At 36.0% G+C, this 13,993-nt stretch overlaps 1 protein-coding gene across 1 annotated transcript in view; it reads right to left on the reverse strand.

Annotated features, from left to right (window-relative positions):
* Positions 1–13,993, reverse strand: part of LOC130419092 (metal transporter CNNM4) — a 33,036-nt gene that overhangs the window by 3,143 nt on the left and 15,900 nt on the right. The window contains exons 3-5 of the mRNA XM_056745522.1: positions 13,528–13,662; positions 12,798–12,967; positions 3,263–3,359 (exon numbers count right to left, since the gene is read on the reverse strand). Of these exons, the coding sequence (XP_056601500.1) occupies positions 3,263–3,359; positions 12,798–12,967; positions 13,528–13,662 (402 nt within the window). The remainder of the gene's footprint in view (positions 1–3,262; positions 3,360–12,797; positions 12,968–13,527; positions 13,663–13,993) is intronic.

The raw sequence follows: 13,993 nt of genomic DNA on the forward strand, positions 1-13,993 counted from the left end.
ATCGCTGTATTGCTCCCTGAACCCTCTGTACGTCGCTTTGGATTAAAGCTTCTGCCAAATTACTAAATGTAAACGTTAAAGTTCTAGAATGCAGTTTTGTATAGGGCCAGAAAAAAACGTAACACATATGATTCCTCCCACATTCTTGTAAATGGAAATCTGTTGAAAGTCTATATGGATGCAGTTCTGTTTTAAAAATAAGAATCATAGACTTTTGACCATGTTTGTGCCAATATTCATCCTGGCAAGAAAAGGTCATCAGTTTGGGGTTTCACAAAAGGCATTCAAAGGAATCAAGGACTACGCTTCCATTCCGACACGCCAACACAAATTCTAAATCATTACTTTACGTTGTGAATTGGGGTCTGGAAACAGTTATGATTGTTTAATAACTTATTCCCTGATGTTTTTTTGTTTTATTTCTCACCAAACAAAATATAGCTCTAAACAATGCAAATGCATCATGCAGGTCCCTGATTGGTTTGTGATATCTCAAGTTCTTATACGTTAAAAGTTATGCCTATTCACACGACACAGATGTGAAAGTGCTTCCTTTATTAATTATTCACATTCCAAACTTATTTTCTGTCTACATACACCATTGTGTTCTTTAACAAACCTAAACAAGCTGATATCATCTGTCATTGAATCTTATGCACATACACACATCATCACACGTCGCTAAATTCATATGCGAGTTCAACAATTCAAAGAGAAATATTGAAGGTATAGTTCACCCAAAATAAAAATTCTGTAATAATTTACTCTTATCATTTATATGTATGAGTTTTTTCTGCAAAACACAAAAGAAGATGTTTTGATGAATGTGGTTACCCAAAAACTGTTGGTCCCCATTGACTTCTATTGTATAGACACAAAACCAATGCAAGTCGATGGGGACCAATGGTTTTCAAACATCGTTCATAATACCTTCTTTTGTGTACCTTCAGAAGAAAGAAACCCATACATGTTTGATGACATGAGGGTGAGTAAATGTTGACAGAATTATCATTTTGTGGTGAACTATCCCTTTAAAGTTATTCAAAAAGCAATCTTGACATATAATAAATTATGTGATTTGTTTTTTTATATTTGCTATGTCAACAACACAGGGACCGAAAGCAATTTGGTTCCCATCAGATCACTGTCATGACTATAATGTTGTCTGCAACAGCACTTAAAACTTTCCAGAGACTTTCTCTCCCTGTTGCACTTGTGTATCTTGTGGAAGGACGATAAAGTTGATTTAACATTTAAGAACTACGTGGAAGTTAGTAGTGAAGGTGTATTGCAATGTCTTACTGGTAAGGGGTGTATATACCAGTAAGCATGGTACATTTCAGAAGGTTTATTTCTAAAATGGTGATAGTAAAAATAAGATGTAGGCAGAACACTCATGTAAACACTTATATCGCCCCCTACTGGTACAACCGCCTATCCTGTAGCTCAGTGGTAAGAGCATTTCGTTAACAATGCAAGGTTATGGGTTCGATCCCAGGGGATTGCACATAACTTAGTATAAATGTATAGGTTAATGCAATGTAAGTCGCTGAGGATAAAAGCGTCTGTCAAATGCGTAAATGTACTTGTACAATCTCTGTACAGCGACCTAAAATGGCTTACAAAGGAATATCTAAACTACACAAAGCTATGTTTACCAGGAATAGTTTTGAGGCAAGTTCTCAACTTTTTCTTTTTGGAACTGACCCAAAAGTTTGGCCAACATAATTAGAAAAAATCTTCTGCGTTACCAGTTCCTTCAAAATGCACAGGTATGAAGTGTTTAGAGAAATATCCCATTTGTTAGAAATGCCCAACCTCTGAGTTTGATATCATGTTAGAAAAGGGTTGCTTCACCACAAAACTCAATAAGTCATAATATACTCAATCTCAGGTTGTTCAAACCTGTTTAATTTATTTGTTTGGCTAAACAAAAAGGAAGATATTTGGAAGAGTAAGTAGTAACCAAACAGATCTAATCTCCCATTAACTCCCATAGCATTTGTTTTCCCTACTATGGCGGTAAATTGGGGAGGAGATCTGTTACTGACATTCTTCTACATATCTTCTATGTGTTTAGTAGAGCAGAGCGATTTCTACAGGTTTGGAACAACCTGAGGCGGAGAAAAAATATAATAATTTTTGGGTGAACTATCTCTTTAATAAGGTGAAGATTCCCTTTAAATATCACTTCAGGGTTATGTCTTTAAAGACTACTTCTGTTAATCAGACCAACCCCCGGGTCAGTGGTTAAAGACCCCCGACATGCCGGTGGTTACCTGGGAAACGGGAGAAGAAAGAACATCTCTTACGAGACGATGATGAGGATGAGACACACTGACTGAGAGTGAGAGAGAGAGAAGCATGGAGAGATGGAAAGTGTGAGGATTGAGGTTTGGATGAGATTGGAGGGGGGACACAGAGGTCAAAGACACACGTTGGGCATTTATGAGATTCACAGAAAGACAAACACAATGCCAACATGAAGCTGCTTAATGCAAAAAATTAACTTCTGTCATTAAATAGCTCATGTTAAATAGCCTCATGTCAATGCAAGCCTGATTGACTTTCTTCTGCAGGACATTATATTTTTAAGAACACTGGAAACCAGACACTATTGGCCCAACTGCCTTCCAATGTATTCAAAACATTTCTCAAAATATATGAATTTTTATTCCATAGAAGAAAGAGTCATATGCAGGTTTAAATGACATGAGAAGTCTTATTTTTGGGTGAACTATCCCTTTAAATACTGAAAGGAAGAATTAGCCTCTAAAACACAGCCACTAGATGGCGATAATTCACAGCTTTATAATTTATTACACAGCTCATCAAGAAAAGATGGGTGGCCTTTGAAAGTCCCAGGATCCCACATGAGATCATTTATAATTATAAGTGATTAGTGGCAAAGCCGACAATTGCTTTATTGTCACACATTCCCATCTTTTTCTTAATCCTCTTCATAAAGTTGTGTATACAATAATTAAAAGAGTTACAAACAGGACCACCTACTGCTTTCCCACACACAAATCCTAAATGTAGGAGATTATGTTTAAATAGATATCAAAGTGGCCAGCATTTTTAAGCAGAATTGAAATGTATGTATCTCGGCTTCCTTTTACGCATGCTGGTAGTGAAATATATTGAGTATGCACTTGTCTATAAATTCCCATTTTAAAGCAACTCTTAGAAGCAGTCGGGAGTTTAGTGCTGAAACCTGTCTTTGCGTGTGCTATATGTTGAAGTTTTTCGCTTGCCTCACCTAGAGTTGGAGCGATCAGAGCCATGACACCATAGTTAGAGAACGGTCCAGTTTCAAACTTCATATTTTCATTTCCGGCCTCCACTTCCACACGGCCCTATGGACGACAAAAACAATGATAATTGGGTGAACAAACCAGTTCAACTGGTTGCCCTAGCTAGCATGTTGATCAGATATGGAACTGAACTGTAAGCATACACTGAATTAGTTTTAAAGGGGTCAAACAGCAAAAATGATAACCATGTTATCACACACCTTCATGTTCTTCCAAAATTATACTTTGACTTTTCTTCTGTGGTACAGCAAATATTTTTTTAAGGTTAAACAAAGAATTACCGGTAACACATTATTATAGGAAGCAGTTTGCACTATTAACATATTATTAGCATGTTGGCTGATTATTAGTACTTATAAAGCACATATTCTGCATGACCATATTCTACTTCCCTAATCCTACCCAATACCTAAACCCGACTAATATCTTACAAACTATTAATAAGCACCAAATTAGGAGTATATTGAGGCAAAAGTCGTAGTTAATGGTTTGTTAATAGCGAGAATTGGACCTTAAAATAAAGTGTGACCGAATTACCATCAATACTATGTTGATTAAGGTGTTATGCAATTAACTATGTATTTTCATTTCATTTCAATTTTATCTATTTTATCTAAAAGCTTTTTACTTTTAAACATGTTGTGATCAACAATAAAACACACAAGGTGCCGCTTTGGCATCATCGAGATCAAAGACAAACACAAAATATATATTTTTATGTCTATAGACAATATACATACATATATATATATATATATATATATATATATATATACTGTCCTTTTATTGTTTGCGGAAAAAGACCTCATTCTGTGTTCCTCAGGAAAAAAGAAACTTACAAAAATGTCATTTCACCCATCTATTTAAGCTATAAAGCAAAGACATACTCAAAAACATTTAGACTGTTTCACCGGAAACAACAAGTTATGCGGCCCAAACATAAAGGTAAACTCCGCCCAAAAATGGAAATTCTATCATTAATTACTCACCGTCAAGAAGTTTAACATCTTTAGGACATCTGTTTTTCCCCAGAAAGCAAATTAAGGTAGATTTGGAAGGTTTTGGAAGCTTTCTTACTCCTCTACACAAATGAGCCATATGACATTGCATCTGGTGTCAGCATCACTCCACTCACGCCCGTTCTGACCACACAGGCTTTATGTCAGACACGCATGCATTGGGCGATGCTGACAGTGGATGCACTGTCGTTTGGCTCAAGGGAACGCGCGCTGGAAACGTTGGTTTTGTTTGTTTGTCAGAAAGCTTCCAAAACTACCTTTATTTGTGTTTTTAGGGAAAATAGAGTGAGTATATAATGGCAGAATGTTCATTTTGGGCCGGAGTTCCCCTTTAACTTCTGGTAGACCTCTACAAGGAATCAATAAGTGTTCAGTAGTATTAATTTAATTTATTACAATTAATATACAATAAAATAATATTAATTCATATAAAACATTAATCAAATATACAATAAATTGTTGTTATAACCAAACACACACCAGAAGTTACTTCAGACCAGTCGCGTGCGTCTGATAAACCAGTCTATAGTATAGTTTTCGTCCTCCTTTACACAGAAAATGTAAAAAACAGACACCAAACAAGTCTTCGATAAAAATGTTTTGGAAAGAATAACATCGCCTGAAAGCGTCCCCACCTCTAAGCCAGTTCCGAAACACAAAAGGTGGCCAGACGGAAATTTGACCACAGTCGGCAAAACAACTACATGTTAAATAGACTGAGAAGGCCACGGGTGAATTAAAGCGATAAGACTGTGTGAGGGCCGGCCGAGAGGAATGTGAGAAACAGAGAACAGTAAATCCTCTCTTGGACAACAATAACGCTCCCACACACGGGGTCTAACACCACAATGTGACTGAGGTAACATAATGAAGGACACAAAACATGGTAATCTCAGTGTTTCTACACACGCACACACGGTTCTTCTCGTCTGACTGTTTGCAACGAGGATATTGAAGCGGCCGTTGCGATTCTTGTTTTTCTTGAAAGAGAAGATCGATTACTTTTCGCACATATACAAACAGACCTCCAGGAGTCCTCCAGTACATTCAATACTAGAAACGTAAAATGTCACCGACTATTCAACAATTATTTTTCAATTTACAAGTTTAAAGCGTCTCCCTCTCACCTGCAATGGCAAACTTACCCGCTATGTAAATAATGGAGGTGTTCAAATAAGATAATGTTTATTTGTGTGTGTGTGCCTACACATCTCTGGTTAGGTTACATCACTTAATAACCCCTTTCTTAGCATCAGTACTGTCAATCATTCGCTAGAGTTACGTGGGAGGCCGAACGCGCACTTTAAAATGACTACGTGTGTGATTAAAAGTCTTTGTTTGAGTAACTAACAACAGTACTTATACTGCAATAAGGACAAATAATCATCTTTTAAGCGTTTGTGTGCAGATAATGCGACTGCAGCCTCCCTCTTTCTGAATCGCTCCAATTTTATCCCACATACAGTTGAGTTGAATGTAAGGATGAGCGCCTATAATTTCTATTGTATCTTCTAAAGAAAAACATAAATGCCTCAATTTGTGTCTTGAGGTTTGTCGCATCATAAATGGTGTTTTCTTTTTCTGATTCAACTTTTTCTTACTAATCTTAAAAATATAAGATAAGATAACCCCACTGTCTTTTCATTTCAGTCTGTCGTACATTAACATTTTTGCGTTACTAAATTGTGTTTGTCCTAGGTTATTTCTGGTCCTGAATTTCACTTAAAAGCTGCAATCTGTAACTTTTCTTTGTTAAAAATAAACACAAATCAATTATTGTGCAATAACATAACAAATCTGTGTTCTCCTTACTATAATGATTTATATGTATAGCTGTCAGGAATTATTTCATGAGTAATGTCAGTTAGGTGTCTTTTGACTTCAAACCACGTGAAGAGAATAACGACACTTTCAAGCAATATTTTGTTTCAAACAGATTGTGGCTGAGATGCACAAGTTACGAATCGCAGCATCAATGGGATATTTCACCCAAAAATGAAATTATGTCATGAATTACTCACTTGTTGTTCCAAACCTGAATCAATTTTGTTTGGTCGAACATAAATATTTGGATATTTGGAAGAAAACAAACCTTAAACCTTGACAACCATTTCAATTAATTTCTACAATGGAAGTAAATGATGTCCCAGAAATCTCAATTCCTAACATTTTTCTAAATATCTTTCTTTGTGTTCAATAGAACAAAGAAGGTATTGAACAACTTGGGGTTGAGTTACTCATTACAGAATTGTACTTTTGGAGTAAACTATCTCTAATGTAAAATGAATCATAACATGATTTCAAAATAGAGATGGATCTATACATTTTCACTACCAATACCGATAATTCTGATAATGTCCGATTTCAATATCGATAGCTCCGGTTCTGAAGATTAAATTGATATTTCTGAACTTTAAGAATATTAATAATTAATTTAATGACTTAATATTTAACATCAAACTGGTGATTGACAGAATATATCAGCTGTGATCATCAGCTGTTTTTAAACTATCGTCCAATATGGATTATTGGCTGATAGGAATGTAACAAAATTATCAATTTCATTGTCTGCAATAGCAAACTTGTCTCAATATCATCGTGGTAACATAACTGTATGAAATGATAGGTCTTCTGGGCCTTTAACAGTTTTAAGTCTTTTGACCTATCTCATACTATACCTCATACCTCAAAGGAACAGTTATGATTAGAGGATAAAGAAAAGAGAACAGGATATGACATAGTTAATTTCTACATCATTGCAATGATCAATAGTTGTTTATTAAACACTTATGGCACTTTAAGTATTAATTTGTCTTTTTAAATAGCGCAATAAATATTGTACTCCATGCATTACACAGAGGTATTATTGAACAGTGAGATTTTGATATTGTTACATCCCTATAGGCTGATAAATCAGTGCAGAACTCGTTAAAATTATATCTGTAGTCACATGGAGTACAGTAGTAGTGTTGTGGATCTTTAACAGAGAGCCTGACACCTCTTAGAAACAGCATTAATCTTTAAAGAAGGTCACTCGGCCTGCGCACAGCTTGACGCCCGGCTGAAGGTCGTCTTCAGCTGATGCCGGTAAGGAAAGGTCTCCACGCCGGGAAGTCTACTGGCAGCCACACTAAATGTATTAAATAATAATTATAATAATAAAGAGAACCCGCTTTCACACATATCAACAAAGCTGCTTTAAATAATAAATAACGATAAACAGATGCCAAACATATTTAATAGCATCAAACGGCTGCACCTTATAAGCTATTTATGAATTTCCTTCCAACAGTGAATAATCTACCTATCTAGATTTGAGTTGAACAGCAGCAGTTGTTGAATCTCTTTTGACAATCCATAACAGTTCAGAGAATCATTACATTTTCAGTAAGAGAAATAGAAGGTGAGCATTGTGTTAGCAGTGCAAAGGTTAGGAATTTGATTCCCAGAAAAAATAAGAATGAATTTTTAATTTACTGATTATTTGCTTTGGATAAAAGCATCTCCCAAATGTATAAATGTTAATGTCTTTATGAGGATTACTGGTGTCGTGTGTGACGATTCACTTGAACGGCCATGTGATGTTTAACCAGTATGAGCTGAATTGAATAATAACATTAACAACATTATACAAAATAAAGAATGAGACAATGAATAAGGGACTATGTGATCGAGGATGCTTGCGATTTGCCACACACTGTGTGGAAATTACGAACTAAAACTACTTATCAGGCTTTTACCCTATAAAAAAGCATGGCTTTACAAAAAAAAATAAAAAAATAACATCACTATAGTTAAACAATGGTAACCACAAATTAACCAAGAAATTACTACAGTAACTGTTTCACCGTATGATATTTGTTGTAAAACCATGGTTGCCCAAAACACTCATTTACTCAATGGTGACATCATATGAAAACCCCACTTTTTCTGTGTTTAAGTGCTATAATTGAGTCCCCGGTGCATCTAGCAACCCAGAAAACGAGAAAAATAAGAACCCAGTAAGTTTTTTTTGGTCTGCCTTTCCCTATAAGCATGTGAGAAATCAAGCCGTTCAGATGTAGCTCCAGTTGTGATGTTCAAAGTGGATTTCCTTATAATGTTACCGCCGCTTAACACAGTTCCACCCACAACGTTCGGCCATTGTTGTTTTCACAAGCGACAGCGGTGTATATTACGCCATTGCTAAAGTTCGTGGACAACATGCAATGTAGTCGCTGCATAGTAAGTCCTAACATAGTAAGAGACAGGGGTGTATTTTTTTTATTTAAGTGGTAATCCATCAGAAACCATAAGTAAAAACTTGTTTGTTTGCACAAATCACTTCAAGCAGGACTGCTTTTTCAACCTTGGACAGAACAAGCAGGATTGGCTTCAAAGTTGTTCCTTAAAAGTGATCGAGACCGACTGAACGAGACAAAACTGCCGATGTAAGTAATATTTATAAACAGTCTAAATTGACGTAAATGTACCGTATATATAGGAGGATAACGTTAGCATATGATAGAGAGTCAGTCACAGGTACAAGTAGAACATCCAAAGCCAGTGTTAAACTTGCTGTATATAAGTGCAGATGGACACTTGGAGTTTAGCTGTATGAATGTTAATACATTATGTGCGTACTTGTTATGCTTTCACGTTGTGTGTGTAACGTTATAACTTGTCAACCACAAGCGCATAAATCCACGTTATTCCGCCAAGATCTGCAGGTGCGCAATCCGTGGATTTTAGGCAAACATTCACGCACAACGCGAGCACTGTTTGCTGGGACGGAACTTTTAGTGTTAAGCGACGTTTAAGACAAAACTTACCGCAGAGGAATTCAGGAAATATAATTTAGCTAAACCATTGCCACGGCAGTACTACGTGTGTGTTCACAAGCCGGATGGAATGGGGGTGGGGTTCGCTGTAACTCTTGCTGTGAGTAGAGCTGTTTTTGACGAGGCAAGTTGGGTTTTGTTTACACAGCCATTGAGTGTTTTTAAGCAAAATATAAGAAATCATACCAACTTGTTGAAAATGCTCATCTGAGGAAACCTTTAAATAAAACCATAGTTCATTTTCATAAGGGTTTGCATGAATCACTCCTAAAATACAACATGAGCATCGTTTATATTATTATTTAACAAACCGTACAATACAGTAACGTTTCTCCATGTAATTGTTCAAATAAAAAGCTCACTGATGTGAAAAGTACATGCACTTCTATTTGCAATAATTTGAATCTCTTCCAAATATTTTAAAGAGTACCTAGCATATGGTTATTTTTAGGTCCTACTTTGGTTCATGGAGTGTCCGACAACAAGTTTATGTACATACAATGTGTAAAAACACTATAATGTCGTAATTATATGCAGTTATTTGTACCTTACTTCTTGACTGACTCTCAAATGATTCGTTCCGCGATTCATCCGTCTAGGCTCCGCCTACCCGCTAACCTTGTGTCATGTGATTGGTCAAGCGCGTTCATCATTTGTCGCAAATGGAACCCCCCCACCATCATTACGGTTTAAATGTGGTTGGATGTCATGTATATTATATGTGTAGCTAGAGATGGCGGCGATTTTACTGTACCAATTTGAGCAGAGTCTGACGAGGAAGAAGACGCTAATCCACAACAAACTCCACCACGACCTGAGCAGGATGTTTGTCAGTGGCAAGTGACAACTCTTGTCATAAAAACTCCCAGTTTGACAACATGCATGTTGTGCTTTTGCTCATCAATGAAATATAACATATTTTTTTCTTAAAATACTGTTAATACGTTAGAAATACTATTATTTCGTCTTAACTGTGCGTTGTCATGGTACATGGAGCATTTCAGAAAGTCGACGTTATGAAAAATGATATATATGAAACCCAAATATATCTATATAGGTGCATGTGCGGCAAATGTGTGAAACTGCAAAGTTAATAGCAAGATAAACAAACTGTAACACCCCAGAAATAACGGTACATGCTAATGTTAGCATTATATGCATTAGCTAAACACAGACATAAGGTACGAAAAAAATTTCTGAAGTTAAGACAAAACTCAAAAGTCACAGTTACAGGTTGGGATTCGGTGGAGCTAACAGGTCCAAATAGAGTTTGTATTCCCCCTCTTTCAAGGATCGTCATTTCACATACCCTGCAGTGAACGCGCCAAGATTATTCAACCAATGTTCGGTGAAATGACGCGCGCACAGTACAACCATGGGGTATTCTCCTTTGGTATCGTTGGAAAAATGAATTGTAACCATTTTTCCCTCAGACGTTCTTCCTTTGGTAGTTGAAATATGAACGAATTAGTTTCACACCGTAGAACACAGACTCTATACATGATAAACACGCATCATGAACGAGCGACAGTGTTTGGGGGAGAAGAGATACGTTTTCGCAGCAGCCTCAGCAAAACGTAGGCGGGGACTATGTGTAGTGACGTGGATACGCAGGTGAACTATTCCACGTCTCGTTTGTGTGATTCAGAGTCGACTCCCATTTTTACAAGCAAATAACTTTGTTATTTATTCACCATCGGACTTACAACTTGGCAGCCTGCTTACTTTCTAACACAGCAACATAACGGACAGCATGAAATGTCATTTTCATGATCTCATGCTACGTACTCTTTAACTTTATTCCGGTTGTGCCAGAGTTATGAGTGTCTTGATGGTCTATTTCTTAAAATATAGACACTTTTAAGGCAACAAGATAAACAGAGGTTACTGCGCATGCATGCGTTCGTGGACTGCCTTAAACTTCCGGTAAGAAACCAAGAAGAACCGTTACTTGGCTAAACTTGCCTCTCCAATATTTAGAGTGTGGATACCAAGCTCAACCGCTAGATGTCAATGTCCCATACGGTTTCTTTAAATGCGACCTAACTACAGGAGCCATTCAACAAATAGTTTATTAAATACAATTATTCTAAAATACGACAGTAATATAAATTAATATTAACATAAATTAAGTAAAATATAAACAGTTGTTTCATTAGACACTAGCATGACCCATAAACAAACACAGACCGGAAGTTAACTCCAGTTCAGGGGGGTATTCCAGATAGCAGGGTTAACTTACTGTCAGCTAAACCCTGAACTGTGGGTTAAATTAACCCAAACCTTGCTTATATGTCGATTCCAGAACACATTTTAAGAGTAAATTTAATCAACCTCACAAAAGATATGCAGAGTTTACGTGCGCTCAAAAAAAACAACAAAGACATTGCCAAAACAATCACCGATTTTACGAGTAACCATGGAAATGACACGGAAGCATAAAGTTTTTGACTGTAGAACAACATTATAAATCAGAGAGTTTTTTCTTTTTAAATCTGCATCAGTTTATAAAGTGCGGGATTAAAAAACACAAACTTATATAATTAAATGTTTATGTGTATAAAACTATAAAAGCTATAAAACAGTGTAAAGATATGTACCAATTTTATACCGAAATATTTAAAATATATACTCATCATGGCTATCTTAGTTACATATGGTGTAGATTTGTTGATAGGTTTGTAACTGTTATCTTAACGTGTCTACCATGGCATTTTATCAAAAGTGTGTTGTGTAATTTGATCACATTGCTAATTTTGTAGGCAGTATTAAACCTCTTTTTTGTTCCGTCTCTGTATGTTCCTTAGAAAATCTACCTTTATTTGGTTTTCTGAAAACTGACTTTGTATTATATCAGCTTTATTTTCAACAGTTGCTGATGTAGTCATATTATTGGAGGCTCTTTTAATTTTAGAAACTGCAACAGTTGTCATTATTTTGGAAAAACTTGTGTAACGCTTTTCAGTTCAATTTGCAGTAGAAGATGAACGTCTGCTGTTACAGATATAGATGTTTAAAATGTTTACAATCTTCCGGAGCAGGTTATCTTCAGAGAGTGAGTTCCTATGGTTACTTAACCAGAAAGTTACCTCTGTTTTTGGAACTGAAAGTTGAGGTTATCAGCTAACCTACCCTTAAACTCACCCGGGTATGTCACATAACCGGCTTGTCCGACAATATAAACGGTATATACAACAAACTGCAATCTTTTCTACAGTTGATCTGCTGTTCTCTTTTGAATCCCTTTCTCGCTAAACATGCAAGTCACAACATGTCAGCTGAAATGACGTCAGGAAAAAGTCCCATTCTTGAGACTTTTGTCCTGTTGCATGATTCAGTTTGTTTAGCTTCAAACTGTGCAACTTCCTGTCGAACGTGCAACCTTAACTGGTTCCTCATTGGTTCATTTATCCAAAAGTTTCATTTTTGTCTAATTTGTTTATAAAACATTGCTTTGAATAAATCAAGATGATACTAAAAAAAAAATCTCTTTTGCAGAAACAACAATAAAGTAATGCTGTAAGGCAAAGCCTGTGGTAGTCTTTAATCAGCTTGTTTGTCAAATTGGCTTTTTGGAGCCTTTCAGTTCCTGACCCGAGAGAAAACAGGAGGGTTTGAAGAGCATCAGATGATGGTGTTACCTGCAGTATGAGAATGAAGTAGTCTATTGGTTTGCCTCGCTGGTAAAGGTAGTGGTGTGCCGATCTCTTATCGTTCTCGTTGAATTTGATATCCTGGATCACATCGGGGTGCTTAAGAATTCGCAAAAGAACTTTTTCGGAGATCTGAGACGGACTGAACAAATTTACCTCTGAAGAGACACAGAAAGGCAAAAAAGACATGATGAAATTTTATTAGGGATGCACCGATACCATTTTAAAAGACAGAGTACGAGTATCAATATTATTTTCTGGTTATCATCAATACCGAAGCCTGTACCTGTGTTTTTTGTGAGGTGGCAATTTTGCAAACACAGTGAGACTTATAAAAATATAATAGCTTTGTAACCAAAAACAACTCCACCTCAAACACATTACGTTTCAAAAGTGAATAATTGATATGCTTGTCTCAGAATTTAATGCACAAATTTCAGTCAGTTATGTCACATGAGATTTTGGTCTTTGGTTTGTTTTTTTAACTTATAGGTGCAGTATTTGGGAATAACACGCACTCTATGCCAAAAAAATATTTTATTTTTTTATAAAAATATTTATTCACAGAATAAAAGTGTCAAAATATTTAAGTGTGTCTCTGTAACAAATAAAACAAATTGTTTATTTTTTTACTAATTAATGATGCATTGAATATAAAAAATTGATATAAACAATTGATATAAACCAAATTAAGGTGTACCGACAGCGAGTTATTTACCTGTTGCGAGGAAACGATGAGCAGCCAATAGCAGCTGAGGGGAGATCTTGACTTTAGATTCGCTCTCTTGTTTGAAAGCAGAAAAATCACGTTTGTTCTTATTGTGCGCCACTTTCTTTTTGTGGCGGTTATCAGCTGCAAAGAAACAAAACATTCATGTAAAATAAAAATATTATGCTTTTACTGCTGTATTTACTATATTTTCTCTGACACATATTGAATACTGCATAAACTAGTAGTCAAAACATGTAATTAAAAGGTCAACAAAATCTGCCCCCACCAAGAACTGCACTGGTAGCATTTTAAATGCTGAGAGGATGTCTTTTTAATTTCGTAAGAAGAGTGAAACCATAATGCACGTAAAAATGGTTTCAGACGAGGCACAGCAAGAGGAAGCGTGTCAGTAAAAAGCATCTCATTGAAGTTTTCATTGAAGTTTCAACAGTTGTGATGTGTTCTCTATAGC

Source organism: Triplophysa dalaica, chromosome 4, assembly GCF_015846415.1.
Source record: "Triplophysa dalaica isolate WHDGS20190420 chromosome 4, ASM1584641v1, whole genome shotgun sequence".
Lineage (NCBI taxonomy): Eukaryota > Metazoa > Chordata > Actinopteri > Cypriniformes > Nemacheilidae > Triplophysa > Triplophysa dalaica.